A 17,201-nucleotide genomic window follows, 5' to 3' on the forward strand; every position below is an offset into this window, starting at 1 on the left:
TCCTTAATGATTACATGCATACCCATAATATGATGTAGCCACCACTATGCTTGAAAATATGGAGAGTGGTACTCAGTAATGTGTTGTATTGGATTTGCACCAAACATAACATTTTGTATTCAAGATGAAAAGTGAATTGCTTTGCAGCATTTTTAGCAATGCCTTATTGCAAACAGAATGCATGTTTTGGAATATTTGTATTCTGTAAAGGCTTCCTTTTTTCAATTTGTCAATTAGGTTAGTGTTGTGGAATACCTACAATGTTGTTGATCCATTCTCAGTTTTCACCTATCACAACCATTCAACTCTGTCAATTTTTTAAAGTCACCATTGGCCTCCTGATGAAATCCCTGAGAGGTTGCATTCCTCTCTGGCAACTGAGTTAGGAAGGACGCCTGTAACTTTGTAGTGACTGGGTGTATTGATACACCATCCAACATGTAATTAATAACTTCACCATGTTCAAAGGGATATTCAATGTCTGCTTTTTTATTTTTTACCCATCTACTACCAATAGGTACCCTTCTTTGTAAGGAATTTGAAAACCTCCCTGGTATTTGTGATTGATTCTGTGTTTGAAATTCACTGCTCGACTGAGTGACCTTACAGAAAATTGTATGTGTGGGGTACAGGTATGACGTATTTGCACACAGAGTGAGTCCAGCGACTTAAGAACATTTTTACTCCTGAACTTATCAAGGCTTGCCTTAATGAAAGGGGTTTAATACTTATTGACTCAAAATATTTTAGATTTAAATTTGTAATGATTTTGTAAAAATGTGTAAAAACTAAATTCCAGTTTGACATTATGGGGTATTGTGTGTTAGCCAGTGAAAAAAACATCTCAATTGAATCCATTTCAAATTCAGGCTGTAATACAACGACATTTGGAAATAGTCAAGGGGTGTGAATACTTTCTGAAGGCACTATAGTAGCTAGGTCTGAGTGCAACAAGTTTAAAACGGAGCATCTGGTTTGCACACATGTGCGACCCGTTTCAGGAAGCTAGGCATATGTTGCATGTCACTACTTCACAGGAGAGGCATTTAAAGATTATTTTTATTTTTTATCAAAATGCATTTTTTGGGGGGCATCTATAAATATGAATTTGTTAAATTACGAGCCTAGAAATAGACACAAACATTCCCACTAGCCATCATTGGCTGAGATAATGGATCGGCTGGACATGCCGGGAGATGATGTTTGGATTGGTCTGCCATGTAGACTTCTGTCTACAATTTGAGCTGGTCAGTATGCGTTGATAGTCCTTTCTACCACAGCGTTTTTGAAAGATATAACGTTAGACATCGAAAACTACAAAAGATTTGCTACTTATCTCAACAATATTGATGCCCTGAATTTAGCAGGCACTATCGTTAGATCAGTTGAAAAAACGTTGTGATGGGCTACTTTCTTTTTTATTTGTTACTATTATTTTTACCCTCTTTTTTCTACCCAATTTTGTGATATCCAATTGCGATCCAATTCCAATCTTGTCTCATCGTTGCAACTCCCCAACGGGCGTGGGAGAAGCGAAGGTCGAGTCATGCATCCTCTGAAACATGACCCGCCAAACTGCACTTCTTAACACCCGCACGCTTAACCCGGCCACCACTCAACTGACAACAGAAGTCAGCCTGTAGGCACACCACAAAGAGTCGCTGCAGTGTGATGAGCCAAGCAAAGACCCCACCGGCCAAACCCTACCCTAACTCGGACAACACTGGGCCAATTGTGTGCCGCCCTATGGGACTCCCGGTCACGGCCAGTTGTGACACAGCCTGGGATCAAACCCAGGTTTGTAGTGATGCCTCAAGCACTGCGATGCAGTGCATTAGACCGCTGCACCACTCGGGAGGCCCGATGGGCTACTTTCTGCATGCGCCACGGTCAGTGTGAACCGGAATGACTTTACACAATGCCAACCAAACAACATGTAGCTACAAACAAAACGCTAAGTTAAATGATTCCAATCTGCCGTGTATACAGTTAAGAGTCTAGCTACATTTTCAGATATTATACGTTTCTAATTTTGTCAGAAAGTCGTTTTCATTGCAAGTTTAGCGAACTTTAGCTTGCTGGCTCGCTAGCTAACATTACATGTATGATCTCTGTAGAAATATTATGTGAATCAGAAACATATTTGCATTGCTAGTTATAGCCTAATGTTAGCTAGCTAATATTGAATCTAGCTGGTTAGCTTTAGCTACCTACAGAGTCATACTACAGCTATGAAAGCGTTTGTATTGGTAGTAGTATGAGTTGGTATTATGCCTGTTGATTGTTTAGCTAGTATGCCGGTTGATTGTTTAGCAAGCTAGCTACATGTCTAAACAAAAGACTTCACTTTGCCAGATGATTACATGACCCATGAAGTTAGCCAGGTGTGTCTGGGGGTGATTACAGCGATCTATTGTTTGTCATGAACATGTGTACATGTCTAGACAATAGTGACGCATCCACTTAGCTAGATGTGGCTGGGGGATTTCTGGGTAAGCGTCATGTAATAATGATAAAATATTGTTATCTGCACACGTTCTGTTTTTGATATTGCTACAATGCAAGTAACCATTTCACTGTACCATTTACACCTTCTGTATCCTGTGCATGTGACAAATAAATTGATATTTGATATGATATAGTGTTTAGCAGAGACGGTAACTTGAAGAACAACAGGATCTGCACCAAAGTCAGATTAGGATATAGGCCAAGGACTAGATAAACTGTATTTTTACCTGGAGTTTTTCCTTATTGTCGGCTACTACTTTTACAACTTTTAGTCTTGAAACCTTTGGTTGTTTACTAAACTACTCACATGACCTCACATGTGAATCCTTAAAGAGATTGGTGGGGCTAAGGCTTAAGATGGTGTGAACGATGCTGAATAGGTGTAGACAAAGAAGAGCTCTCCAGTTTGTGTACCAAAACATCCAAGGGACATTTTCTCAAAAGTGGGGTTACAAGTGGATCAACTTTCAAAGCAGAATTACTTTCCCATTGTTCCTCAACCGTACAGTAGTGTATGACATACAATTTCCTAGCTCTGAGTATCTACTTTTATCCCAAAGTGAAAACACAATTTCAAACGTAGATACATAGGACTGAATCCAGGTGGTGTGTCACACATGCTCTTAGGAGCTTGCATCACTGCAAATGATTTGATGGAATTAAGACAAGGAGATTGGGGTAGTTTTCACTGCTGCCTTGAAGTCAGTGAAGGTGGCTTACAATCTAATCTGTAGCTCAGACTCAACTCATTGTAATCAATGAATTGTTGAGGCATGGAGAAACTTGGCAGACATTACATCTATCTAAGACTAGATACTAGTCAGTCCATATGGAGGTAAGGACTAGGGATGATATTAAAAGGAGCTCCATGTCGAAGTCAGTGTATTCTTTGTCAGGCTAAAGCTGCACCAACAACATACTGTAGCTGCACATCGTGGGGGTGCATTTCCATTGTCTGACGTTCCTACAGGGATCACATACACTAGTGGCAGTCGGTGCCGACGACGATGAGACAGCCTATAGGGAAGAGGTTAGAGACCTGGCAGTGTGTTGTCAGGACAACAACCTCTCCCTCAATGTGAGCAAGACAAAGGAGCTGCTCGTGGAATACAGGAAAAGGAGGGCCGAGCACGCCCCCATTCACATCGAGGGGGCTGTAGTGGAGCGGGTCAAGATCTTCAGGTGCCTTGGTGTCCACATCACTAAGGACCTATCATGGTCCAAACACACCAAGACAGTTGTGAAGAGGGCAAGAAAATGCCTATTCCTCTTCAGGAGGCTGAAAATATTTGGCATGGTACCTCAGATCCTCAAAAAGTTCTACAGCTGCACAATCAACAGCATCCTGACTCGCATCTGGCGACGAATATGTAGCGAGGGCCAGCTGACTAGAGCATACAGGTCGCAGTGGTGGGTGGTATAAGGTGATTTGGTAACAAAACGGATGGCACTGTGATAGACTGCATCCAGTTTTCTGAGTAGAGTGTTGGAAGCTATTTTGTAGATGACATCGCCGAAGTCGAGGATCGGTAGGATAGTCAGTTTTACTAGGGTAAGTTTGGCGGCGTGAGTGCAGGAGGCTTTGTTGCGAAATAGAAAGCCGATTCTAGATTTGATTTTGGATTGGAGATGTTTAATATGAGTCTGGAAGGAGAGCTTACAGTCTAGCCAGACACCTAGGTATTTATAGTTGTCCAAATATTCTAGGTCGGAACCGTCCAGGGTGGTGATGCTCGTCGGACAGGAGGGCAGCGAGCGGTTGAAAAGCATGCATTTGGTTTACTAGCATTTAAGAGCAGTTGGGGGCCACGGAAGGAGGGTTGTATGGCATTAAAGCATTGAAGATCGTTTGGAGGTTAGTTAGCACAGTGTCCAAGGAGTAGCCAGGAGGAAGGCATGGCCAGCCGTTGAGAAATGCTTATTGAAATTTTCGATTATCATGGATTTATCAGTGGTGACCGTGATATATGCTAATGGAAGAATAATAATTTGGTTGTGTTTATAAAGGTCTTAGGTAACATTAGAAAACAATCATTTCAAATAACATAATAGCATTGTCATTAGTTTATGTTACTCTAGGCTACAAGTAAAAACGAAGAACCACTAGTTTAAGTCCGTCTCAAATAAGTCCATTACAATTTTGTTTTGACAGGTCTAAAGAAACATTGTGGAAACAAGAAAATGTATTTAAAAGAAAACAGACGAGCTAATGTTTCATTTATTATGTTACTAGTCTGCTTAGTAGCCAGAGCAATGCTGCCACACCAGTAGACATGTGCTGAACACATGGACAGCACAGGTATTCTTGGAAAAAGTGACATTTGGAAATAGAACTGCACCTCTTGAATTTTGAGAGGTATTTGACAAAGGTAAGTGTCATAGAAACTGCAGAATATGCTCTTTCTGATACTATATAGAAATCAAAAATGTTTACCTGCATGTGACTTTGAAGGAGGATTTGAAAGTGATGCTCCTTTCCCTGTATCTGTCAATTACTAGATGCACCCGTCTCTTCATTTAAAATTTGACAACAGCCGATAATACTATAACTCATCAGAATATTGTCAATGTAATATTGTCTATAGGCTAACTCTTATTGTGTGTGAAATTAGTTTCGGTATAGTTTATGTTTACAACTTGGATAGAGTCAAGGATATGAATTATTAACATGAGCACCAACGTTGATAAATAGGCATAACACAAACTCATCATTACACTGTTGTTGGAAATTTAATTAAATTAAATCAACCTCTCTACCCTCCTTAACATTCAGTTATTTTGAAGTAACGTACACAGCTAACGCCCATTCATTCATTCAGTTGGCTGGCATTGTTTGCTTCCCATTGTTCGTCAACTTGGATAGAGTCAAGGATAAGTTGTGCATTACTCTACCTACTGCAATAAATAGCATTTCCCTTACAATCAATTTGATTCGTAATAGAGTAACAGTAAATAAAACAGTCCTGTAACAGATTATTTTTACAAAGTAAAACGTAAAAGTCGCAAGTCGCGCGGTCAAATTATGTGTTATAAACATGAGCACCAAAGCTGATAAATCTGCATAACACAAACTCATTATTACACTATTGACTTTCTAAATTAAATCAACCTCTTCACAGCCTCTTATCCAGAGCGGGTTAAGGGTTAAGTGCCTTGTTCAAGGGCACATCGACAGATTTTTCACCTAGTTCACCTAATTGAACCAGCAACCTTTTAGTTACTGGCTCAACGCTCTTAACCGCTCGGCTACCTGCCACCTTCACCGTCCTTATCATTCAGTTAGGCCTAATTTGAATTAAATTGTGAAGTAACATGTAACAACAAGTAACATGTATAATAATCACCCACTCATCCATTTGTCATTCATTCAGTGAGGAGAGAGAGACGCATTGGCGCCAACGTTTTAGAGCCCGATAAAAAAGTCATATTTTTTATTTACATAATCAAACGTCAGTGGCCGTTGGCCTATGGTGGTTCTAGTGTTAAGTAACGATATAGTCAACATAGCTTCTAGAACTAATGCATTAGTAAACCCGCTACAGTCATGCAGTAGAGTGTACAGCAAGCAGTTTAGTAGTTACATTGGAGAGCCCCGTTGGCAATAAATTAATAATTACCTTGACTTGGAAGAGTTCCAGTGTTGGATAGCCATAGCCAGATAACTAACATAACACCTGTCTCTGTTTGAGCCGGGTGTTTGAGTAGGCCAAACTCTTGCTTCTCCTTCATTTTTGAAGAAGTTAATTTGTTCAGAACTGTTCAACTATTGTCTTTCTCTCTGAATCAACTACACACCACATGTTATGCCCTGCAGTGCTAGCTAGCTGTAGCTTAATGATTTAAGTACTATATTAATTCTCTGATCCTTTGATTGGCTGGACAACATGTCAGTTCATGCTGCAAGAGCTCTGATAGGTTGGAGGACATCCTCCGGAAGTTGTCATAATTCATGTGTAAGTCTATGGAATGGGGTGAGAACCTTGAGCCTCCTAGGTTTTGTATTGAAGTCAGTGTACCCAGAGGAAGACGGAAACTAGCTGTCCTCTGGCTACACCATGGTGCTATCCCAGAGAGTGCTGTTGAGGCTACTGTAGACCTTCACTGCAAAACAGTTTGTTTTAATCAATTATTTGGTGACGTGAAAATATTTAGTATAGTTTTATCTAAAAAGGCAAACTCATTTAATGTTTTACAAAAAAATGAAATTCTCTGAGGAGGATGGTCCTCCCCATCCTTCTCTGAGGAGCCTCCACTGACATACACATATTAAAAATGCTAAGGTTAATATTTCTGTTCTGTAAGACTATTCATCCAGAAATACAATGTCCAAGAAAGGAATAACCATCTAAATTAATCTATCTCCAATAATTCCTTCTGTCCAAACTGAGATGGATACATCTGAAGTAAATATGCACCAACTGAAAAGGGAATCAAACATCTGCTCAATATTTTCTCTCAGGAGTAAGAAAGACCAAAAAGGGCCCATTCATCAAATGGAGCATAGATATCAGTTTTATTCTTTGGCTGTGCAGAGTGTGTGACTCGCTCGGAATTTATGGGCCGTGGGGACATTAGTTAAATGAGAGGAAAAGTGCTTAGTCTTCCACAATGATAACCACAGAGGGGGAACAGCATGCTGCGCTATCAAAATGCCAATGGAGGAAGATTGATGTCCGGGCAAGAGAGAAGTGCTCGCTAAGAACCCTGGTCCGCCTCACAATCCCTCTCCATGTCCCGACAGCCTGCCAGGGACAGAAAAGCTTCCTGCCTTAATTAAGTGTGTGTGTGTGGGGGGGGGGGGGGGGGGGGGTTACTGTGTATGTGTGTGTGTGTGTGTGTGTGTGTGTGTGTGTGTGTGTGTGTGTGTGTGTGCTTGTGGACATTGAGGACATTGGTGGCTACATGCACAGGGATAATGACTCTGTTCAGCAAAGCACAGACTATCTGGCAAGGTTCCCTGGTGAAACTGATTCCAGGCAATATCCTGGCCCCATGGTCCTGTTTGTGTGTGTGCGTTTGTGTGTGTGCGCGTGCCCATGTGAGTGATTCTGATTTCCTTATCTCCTCTGTCCCTCCCTCATCATCCATTCTACCATCGGTGCACATTTCCTCGGCAGCTCTGCTGCTACTGGCATACACACAACCATTGTTTCCAGAGCTGCCAGACAGACAGACAGACAGCCAGACAGCCAGCCAGAAAAACTGGGAAGGCACGATAAAGAGAAGGGAACTGTGTGGCACAATAGGTGACACACTTTCAAATAGTAAACATCATAAAGCATACTACATATTCCTATTTCAGCCCATTCAGATGAAAAAGTCCTGGATTGCTTGATCGATTGGATTTCATACACTTTTTCCACTTGAAATTTCACCTACTATATTCCTGCCAGCAAACATACCAAATCCAATAGCATTGTAGCTTGGATAACATTGTAACTGCTACCATGCTAGTGTAATACAATATTCACAACCCTGACTTGTGTTCACAATGTCTGTATTTCATGACAGCAACGTTACAGTGATAATGTCACTCGTACACGAAATAGCTGAGCTGAGTTGCAAAATGACATCACATCCTTTCATTATGCAGCCAAACCAAGTGATGTAAGCTTACCTTGTCTTTCCTTATCCTCCTAAAGGGAAAGAGGCAGGAGAAGAAGAACTTCCCCCAACTGAGGACCGTGGCCAGACACCAGCCTAGTCCAGCCATCGTCCTCACCTCCTCCTTCCTCTGTCCTCTACCACACTTCTTCGCTATCTCTCGCTCTCTCGCTCAATCTAATTTCAGATTTCCTGTGATACAACGCTCACAGGAACCATCCAGCTCTCAGCTAGCTGTGGAGGAGATGGGAGTAGGTCTTACATCCGTTCCCCAAAAAAAGTATCACCTTCCTGGGCTTCAGCCCCCTAGATGTTCTCCTAAAATGGAATGGAGGCCATCTTTACGAGTGAGGAGGCCAGAACCACACATGGCATGGTCCCATCCAACTTCAGCTTTCCAAGCCTAGCAACCATACAGCATCCCTGCTTAGGAACACTCTCTCTCGCCCTCATTCTCTCTCTGTCTGGATGCTGCTCTCTCCATTCATGGAAGAAGGAGGAGAGAAGAGGGGAATGGGCGGGGGAGAGGGAGAGTGAACAGCCGAACGGAACGATAGACACTCACTGTGATAAGAAAAGGGGAGGAGGAGGGGAGTTCAGTAATTGGGAGTAAAGGAGGATGGCGGGCATACTAAGGCTTGGTCACTGGCGGTGCCTCTGGTTGTATGTAGATACACCACATACAGTGTGTGGAGACAGTTTATGTAGGGAAAGAATTGATCAAATATAGATAAACAATTAAACTACACAGAATATTTTTATCAAATGATGTAATGAGATGTCCTAGAAGTCCTTGCCAGCCAGCTGGAGTGATATGCAGCATTATGAAGGGTGACTGCACCAATACAATGGCTGCAGTGTTACGTTCGTCTGAATGAATGGACCAAGGCGCAGCATACTTAGAGTTCCACTTGTTTAATAAATATGCAACTCACCAAAAATAATATAGAAGAAAACTAAACGTGACGTTCTGGGCTGCTCACAGGCAGCTACACAAAAACAAGATCCCACAAACAACAGGTGGGAAAAGGCTGCCTAAATACGATCCACAACAACTAGACAGCTGCCTCTGATTGGGAACCATACCAGGCCAACAAAGAAATAGAAAACATAGATTGCCCACCCTAGTCACACCCTGACCTAACCAAACAGAGAATTAAATGGATCTCTAAGGTCAGGGCGTGACAGTACCCCCCCCCGAGGTGCGGACTCCGGCCGCAAACCTGAACCTATAGGGGAGGGTCCGGGTGGGCATCTACCCTCGGTGGTGGCTCCGGTGCGGGACGCAGACTCCGCTCTGCCAACTTTGGTGACGCCTGGTGCGGGGGTCATTCCCGGAAGCTCCGGACCGTGAATCATCGCCGAAGGAATCGAACCGTGGATCGTCGCCGGTGACTCCAGACCGTAGATCGTTGCCGGGGACTCCGGACCGTAGGAGGCTTCGTGCGTGGAGCTGGCACAGGACGTACCAGGCTGGAAACACGCATTGGAGGGCGGGTGCATGGAGCTGGCAGGATATACTGGACCGTGGAGGCGCGGTGGAGGTCTAGAGTGTAAGAGCTGGCACAACGCGTCCTGGACAAATGACAACCCTTGCACGGCAAGTGCGGGGAGCTAGCACACAACGCACTGGGCTGTGAAGGCGCACTGGAGACACAGTACGTATGGCCGGCGCAGGATATGCTGGGCCGTGGAGGCGCACTGGAGGTCTGGAGCGTAGAGCTGGCACAACGCGTCCTGGACAAAGGACCACCTTCGCACAGCAAGTGTGGGGAGATGGCACAGGATGCACTGAGCTGTGAAGGCGCACCGGAGATACGGCGTGTAGAGCCAGCGCAGGATATCCTGGACCGAGGAGGCGCACTGGAGATCAGACGTGTTGAGCCGGCACCACCCGTCCCGGGCAGTACCCGTTTCCACTTTCACACGGCAAGTGCGGGCAGCTGACACAGAACGCACCGGGCTGTGGATGCGCACTGGAGACAGAGTGCGTATCACCGCAAAACATGGTGCCTGACCGGTCACACGCTCGCCACGGTGAGTACGAGGAGTTGGCTCTGGTTCCAACCCTGGCTCTGCCAACCACCCCGTATGCCACCCCCCAAAAAATTTTTGCGGCTGCCTCTCGGGCCTCCGTCATGGTCACGAACCCCGGTGTCGTCGTTGTTGCTCCTTCGCTGCTTCCGACCTGCTTCCCCGGCAGGCTTTCGTGTCTTGCCAAGACTTCCTCCCAAGTCCAGGATATTCTCTCCTCGACCTCCTCCAAAGACCAGGATGCCATCTCCTCCCGGGCCTGCTGCTTGGTCCAGTTGTGGTGGAATCTTCTGTCACGCTCGTCTGAATGAATGGACCAAGGTGCAACGTACTTAGAGTTCCACATGTTTAATAAATATGCAACTCACCAAAAACAATATAGAAGAAAATGAAATGTGATGTTCTGGGCTGCTCACAAGCAGCTACACAAAAACAAGATCCCACAAACAACAGGTGGGAAAAAGCTACCCTAGTCACACCCTGACCTAACCAAATAGAGAATTAAAAGGATCTCTAAGGTCAGGGTGTGACATGCAGACAGATATTGAGGCAAAGTTCACTCACTCAATTGTATAAAGAGTCCCAAAGAAATGGTAATTTACTGGTCTGTAACTGACTAGATACTGGGGCAAAAGAGTGAAGCACTCCTCACTAGCATGAAGCTACAGTGTAGATATCCCAATATGTACAACTGAAGACTACTTTATAACAAAAAACGTGATCTACATCAGGTATGCTGTGCAGGGAATGCAATGCAATAAGGACCGGGGATACAGTAGGAGCGATCACACAATGCTGGCAAGGAGACAGAGAGAGGCATCGGAGAAGGGAACAGGACACTGTGCTGAATGCTGCACACTTCCTGTCTCCCCAGAGGGGAAAACAATGGGTTCTGGACACACAGTTTCACTTTAGCTAAGGTAAAGTCAAGCCTGTTCTGGGAAACCAGCCAAGAGGCTGGGGGAATTGGGGGACCATTGTTCCAGTGAGAATGTAAAGGGAAGTGGATGATGGTGTTTTGGAAGAAGGTGGGAGAGGTGTGGTCACAGCTGCTGTTTTGGTGGGTGAAACATATATGAATGCTAACTGTCTTGTCATCGCAATCATCTAAAACTGCCTGCCCTCCAAGGACACCTACAGCATCCGATGTCACAGTAAGGCCAAAAAGATCATCAAGGACATCAACCACCCGATCCACTCCCTGTTCACTCCGCTATCATCCAGAAGGTGAGGTCAGTACAGGTGCAGCAAAGCTGGGACCGAGAGACTGAAAAACAGCTTCTATCTCAAGGCCATCAGATTGTTAAATAGCCATCACTAGCCGGCCTCCAACCAGTGCCCTGCCCTGAACTTTATATTTGTATTTAACCTTTATTTATCTAGGGTGATCAGTTAAGAACAAATTCTTATTTACAATGGCGGGCTACCCCGGCCAAACCCTAACACGGACAATGCTGGGCCAATAGTGTGCCGCCCAATGGGACCTTCGATCACGGCCGGTTGTGATAGTTATTGTCACTAGCCGGCTACCACCCGGTTACTCATCTCTGCATAGAGGCTGCTGCCCTATGTACAAAGACATGGAATCACTGGTCATTTTAATAATGTTGACATACTGTTTTACTAATTTCTTATGTACTGTATATACTGTATTTTAGTCAATGCCATCCTATTAAACTATTGCTGTATATATACTATACTATCCTACATATTCTAGAGATATACTCAATATTCTATCCACATACTGTCTATAATGTCTATAAATCCCATCACATTTTATATATATTTATACTCCGGACTCCGACATTGCTCATCCTAATATTTATATATTTCTTAATTCCGTGTATTGTTGTGAATTGTTAGATATTACTGCACTGCTGGAAGTAGGAACACAAGCATTTCGCTACACCCAATAACACCTGCTAAATATGTGTGTGACCAATAAAATTGGATTTGATTTGATCTGTGCCGTGAAAGGAGATGCCACTACCACAGAGCAAACCACAACTATTTAATTTAGCCACTAGAGACAAGTTACCACTTAAACCAGCAGTGCCCAGACAAGGAATTCCCTCATCCAATTGCAGAACCTATCCCAAGGTTTCCCATAAGAGTTTTTCCCGGGCCTGCTAATCGCCACCACAGCGACTCATTTAGGACCACCCGGTGATAAAGCGTCCCGCTGAGATATAATTTCCCCCATAATTCACCTGCCAATACAAGAGTTGTGTGTTAAGTCTGTGCTCCAATGACATCATTGGAGTGTGTTGTGCATACTCAGGCTAGTTAAAGAGCCCCATATGCTACTCATATATCACTGTCTAAATGGAAGCATTTCAAACCAAGCCCTGCAATGGTAAAGCTCAGTTTAAATCCAAATTAATTACATTCGACAGGGTGAATATTTTATTTAATGTCCCAATTACTTTAGGTTTGGAATTAACTCGCCGGTGCCCCAGTCCTCAAAGTGTCTGTGATTAATGTATGCAATTAACCCTTTCCCTCCCTTTATTCATCCTGAAGCCCATTTTGAGGATTGACGGCTCTGCAAAATGTGTACGTGTGACAGAAAGATGATCGGAATTAAATAACAATTTTCATTTCGCCATTTGTGAGGGCTCCAAAAACAACCTCTTTCTATCTTAAGTACGCCTATAGATGCCTCTGTACAAGCAACAAGACTAATTCCAGCCTTTTCACCATCCAATACCGGGATCCCAAACAAAACACTCTACTTTTGTTCAGTTGGAGAGAGTGAGGGGTGAATGAGGGGGGACATAGGGCCAGCAAACATATAATGTGGGGCAGATTGGGGGGTGGGTCTGCAGGGTAGAATGATAAGAGAGGTGGCAGGGGTACAATGAAGTACCCTCTCAAACAAAATCCCACTAATCCCTACAATTTACTCCACTAACCCCTAGGGAGTGGAACAAAGAGCCACAAGGGCCTCCTGGGAATCTGTGACATCACCGCCTGATTCTCTGACTAGGCTACACCTCAGGCAGGGATAGGTTTCATGTCTAACTACAGAACACAATACTGCGATACCACAGCCTTGTCACGTGAAATGTATTGTGTCTCCTGTTGAGGAAAGATAAAGGACATGCAGATTCCAAAATGGCTGCTGTCCCACCATTTCATTTACACTCGTTAAGCAGGCATGAGAGACCAGCAGCAGAGAGGGGACACCGAGGAGTGGATGGGACTGCAAAGGCGCGGCCCCAGAAGTGGTCCAGCCTAGGCTCTGTGGTGGACTTAATTACGTCCTAATTGGCTGTGCTTTGTTCCCAAAATGAAGGACTTGTACAGTAGAGTTGAAAATGGGAAAGAAAGGGAAGGACAAGAAAGGAGAAAAAAGGAGGGGGAAATGAAAACAAGGTCCAAGATCTCCTATATGAGGTTTCAACAAGTCGAGACATTTTGTCAGTTTTCATCATAGAAAGATACCCATCTTTGGGGCTGAAATGGTGTTCGTGTTAAGGCCTCTAAGGAAGGAAACATTCCTAAGAAATTCTAAAAGTATATTCCCTAGGTGCTCCATCATGTATTGGCCAATAATGTCAAAAGTCTGAGGGGTTCTAGGCAATATATTTTTTATTAACTTCTACTGTAGGCCCATGAAAAAATGATCCTGAACATTTCAACTTACTTAAGAGGCATTCCAGCCTGAGTCACCTGAGCAGCAAGTGTCAACCAAAATGGCCAAAGCTAATCATCAAGTCCCTCATGAAAGCTGACCACCAGGCACTTAGATGGGCGTGAGCGGCAGCAGCATGATGAAAGGCCCTGAGGGACGCATCACGGCTGCCCCCTCCGCACCAATCTCCATTGAAGCCCAGCCATTGTTGTTGAGAGAAGCCTGGGAGGTGCTCCGAAGGGAAAGCATGTCTGTGTTTGGACTATAGTGCTGGCTGACTGGGGGAATCAAGAGAGGGATCCCCTACACCACTGTTTCAATGCAGAGGCTTTGTACTGTATGTCAGTCAATCCTACTATATTGTCACCAAGACACAATGACTGCAGCGAGTGGTGATATCACTCATGCTACATTTCACTGATAGTTGACTGACAACTTGCTCATATCAAAGCAAATGAAAAACCCTATGACTACTAAACATCACTGTGTCATGCATGGTTCTGTAAAAGCTTCGCACAAAACAAAACAGATCCTATCTGCATTGAATAAGTCCCCAAAGGCACAGCGACCAAGGGAGCTCTTTGTGAACCAGATATAATCCAATTACAAAATTATAATCCTAAATGGGACATACCATTGTGACACTGATTGAGGGGGGAATCTAATGAGGGCTTCCTCTTATGTACAAACAGAGGTGAAGGACTTAGAGAGGACTTCTCCAGGGTCACTTCCAAGGGGGCCAGAGAAAGACCCCTTCTGAACCCAGCAGTTATTACTTTCCCTGGGTCCATAAAGTAATTAGCCGTTCAGCCGCCTCGCAGAGTGACAGGGGAAGAGGAGAGAGAGAGGGAGGGAGAGACAGAGTGAAGGGAGGGAAAGACAGAGAGTTAGACGATTTGAGGTCAACACACCATGTAGGCTTCAGTACCTTCAACACATATCTCCAATAAAATATCAACTGCATTGTACATCAATCACCCAGTCAGAAATGTGGGAGACAAAAATTGTTTTTGTGATCATGTTCAGAATATCCCCCTATGTAAGAAAATATCCATCACCATTCAGTATTGACCAACCAATGAAATTGTGTTTGCAAACCATCTACAAACAAATATATATTTTTGAATCATATCTGTGTTTTGTTCTCTTATCAAGAAACATCAGGCAGGAAGTGAGGTCACATGACCGTGTTGCTGTTTTTGATTTGAGGTCACATTACGTGTCATGAGCCAGCATACCACACTAACCACAGGGTAAAGGCGGGGCTATTGTTTTGTCTTGCTGGTCAGCCCTAATGTTAGCTGACACTGACAGTGGTCACAGAGGTGGCAATTGTGACTGTACCCTTTGCAGTTACGCACCCCTGAGCTAAGACATCCTACCCAGCCTGATGATAGAGATATGCTGCAGTTGAGTGGCTCTGTACCATGAGCCCTAACTGGAAATGGACTTCTATGTGAGTCAAGCACTGTGACCTGGAATGAAAGAAATGCAAGGGATGAATACATCTAATACAGACCCATGAGAATGGATGGCTAAAACAAAAACATTTAACTGTCGGACCATGCACCTACAATATACTCTATGCTGAATTCACAATCCTGCTCCACCCTAGTCCAAAATGTTTTCCAATAGAAGATTCTCACAATCCTATAGGATGTTATGTCACCTCTATCAGAATCCTATCGGGAATCCTATTGGACTACTTTTTTTCCTATTGGAAATCAAAATGAATCCTATTGAATCCTATAGGATTTTGTGTCACCTCTATCCTATTGGAAATCTATTGGATCATATGGATTTTTGATGTCTTGTAGGATTTTGTCACCCCAATCAGAACTGTCCTATATTCATTTTGGTTTTATTCACCACCACAATGTGGGATTGATTCAAGGCTGCAAGTTCAATTGCAGTATGACCACCAGTACAGGACAACGTTTTCAATAAAACACTCACTTAAGTTATTTGATTTGATTGTTATTCATGCAACTTCTTGTCTTTGAATTAAAAGACAGCACAATATGACCACGATAATACATACAATGTTACAATAACACTGGGTTTTTTGTTTGGTTTCCCCTTAGAATGCACAACATCTCATGTAAATATATGGATGAACGATGGCTGAGCGCCATAGGCAAGATAAAATAGTATGCAATAGTACTGTATAAGATACAGTATATACAGTACATATGAGATGGGTAATGTAAGATATGCAAACATTATTAAAGTGGCATTGTTTAAAGTGACTAGTGATCCATTTATTAAAGTGGACAATGATTTGAGTCTCTATGTAGGCAGCAGCCTCTCTGAGTAAGTGACTGTTGTTTCGCAGTCTGATGGCCTTGAGATGGAAGCTGTTTTTCAGTCTCTCGGCCCCAGCTTTGATGCACCTGTACTGACCTTGCCTTCTGGATGGTAGCAGGGTGAACAGGCAGTGGTTCCGGTGGTTGTTGTCCTTGATGATCTTTTTGTGACATCGGGTGCTGTAGGTGTCCTGGAGGGCAGGCAGTTTGCCCTCAGTGATGCGTTGTGCAGACCGAACTACCGTCTGGAAAGTCTTGCGGTTGAGGGCGGTGCAGTTGCGTACCAGGCGCTGATACAGCCCAACAGGATGCTCTCAATTGTCCATCTGTAAAAGTTTGTCAGGGTTTTAGGTGACAAGCCAAATTTCTTCAGCTTCCTGAGGTTGAAGAAACTGTCTGTCTGTGTGGGTGGGTGGACCATTTCAGTTTGTCTGTGATGTGTACACCGAGGAACTGTCCCTTCGATGTGGATAGGGGGTGCTCCCTCTGCTGTTTCCTGAAGTCCACAATCATCTCCTTTGTTTTGTTGACGTTGAGTGAGAGGTTGTTTTCCTAACACCACACTCCGAGTGCCCTCACCTCCTCCCTGTAGGCTGTCTTGTCGTTGTTGGTAATCAAGCTCACTACCGTTGTGTTGTCTGCAAACTTGATGATTGAGTTGGAGGTGTGCATGGCCACGCAATCATGGATGATCAGGGAGTACAGGAGAGGGCTGGGCACGCACCCTTGTGGGGCCCCAGTGTTGAGGGTCAGCAAAATGGATATGTTGTTTCCGACCTTCACCACCTGGGGGCAGCCCGTCAGAAAGTCCAGGACCCAATTGCACAGGGCGGGATTGAGACCCAGGAACTCCAGCTTAATGATGAGCCTGGAGGGTACTATGGTGTTGAATTCTGAGCTGTAGTCGATGAACTGCATTCTTACATAGATATTCCTCTTGTCCAGATGGGATAGGGCAGTGTGCAGTGTGATGGCGATTGCATCGTCTGTGGACCTGTTGGGGCAGTATGCAAACTGAAGTGGGTCTAGGGTGGTAAGTAAGGTGGAGGTGATATGATCCTTGACTATTCTCTCAAAGAACTTCATGATGACAGAAGTGAGTGATAGTAATT

The 17,201-nt window shown here is 44.0% G+C and overlaps 1 protein-coding gene across 16 annotated transcripts in view; it reads right to left on the minus strand.

Annotated features, from left to right (window-relative positions):
- tns1b (tensin 1b) overlaps nt 1–17,201 on the minus strand; it is a 278,602-nt gene that overhangs the window by 200,199 nt on the left and 61,202 nt on the right. For 4 of the 16 annotated variants that reach the window (XM_090215529.1, XM_090215525.1, XM_090215528.1 and 1 more), the window contains exon 1: nt 8,126–8,578. The exons of 11 other annotated variants lie outside the window; for them this stretch is intronic. In XM_090215529.1, the coding sequence (XP_090071655.1) occupies nt 8,126–8,221 (96 nt within the window). In that variant the 5' untranslated portion in view covers nt 8,222–8,578. Of the gene's footprint in view, nt 1–8,125; nt 8,579–17,201 lie in introns of those variants that run through there. One more of the 16 variants, XM_090215560.1, reaches the window with a different exon arrangement.

The sequence above is a fragment of the Oncorhynchus mykiss genome, chromosome 22 (assembly GCF_057628025.1).
Source record: "Oncorhynchus mykiss isolate SJ-2025 chromosome 22, ASM5762802v1, whole genome shotgun sequence".
Taxonomy (NCBI): domain Eukaryota; kingdom Metazoa; phylum Chordata; class Actinopteri; order Salmoniformes; family Salmonidae; genus Oncorhynchus; species Oncorhynchus mykiss.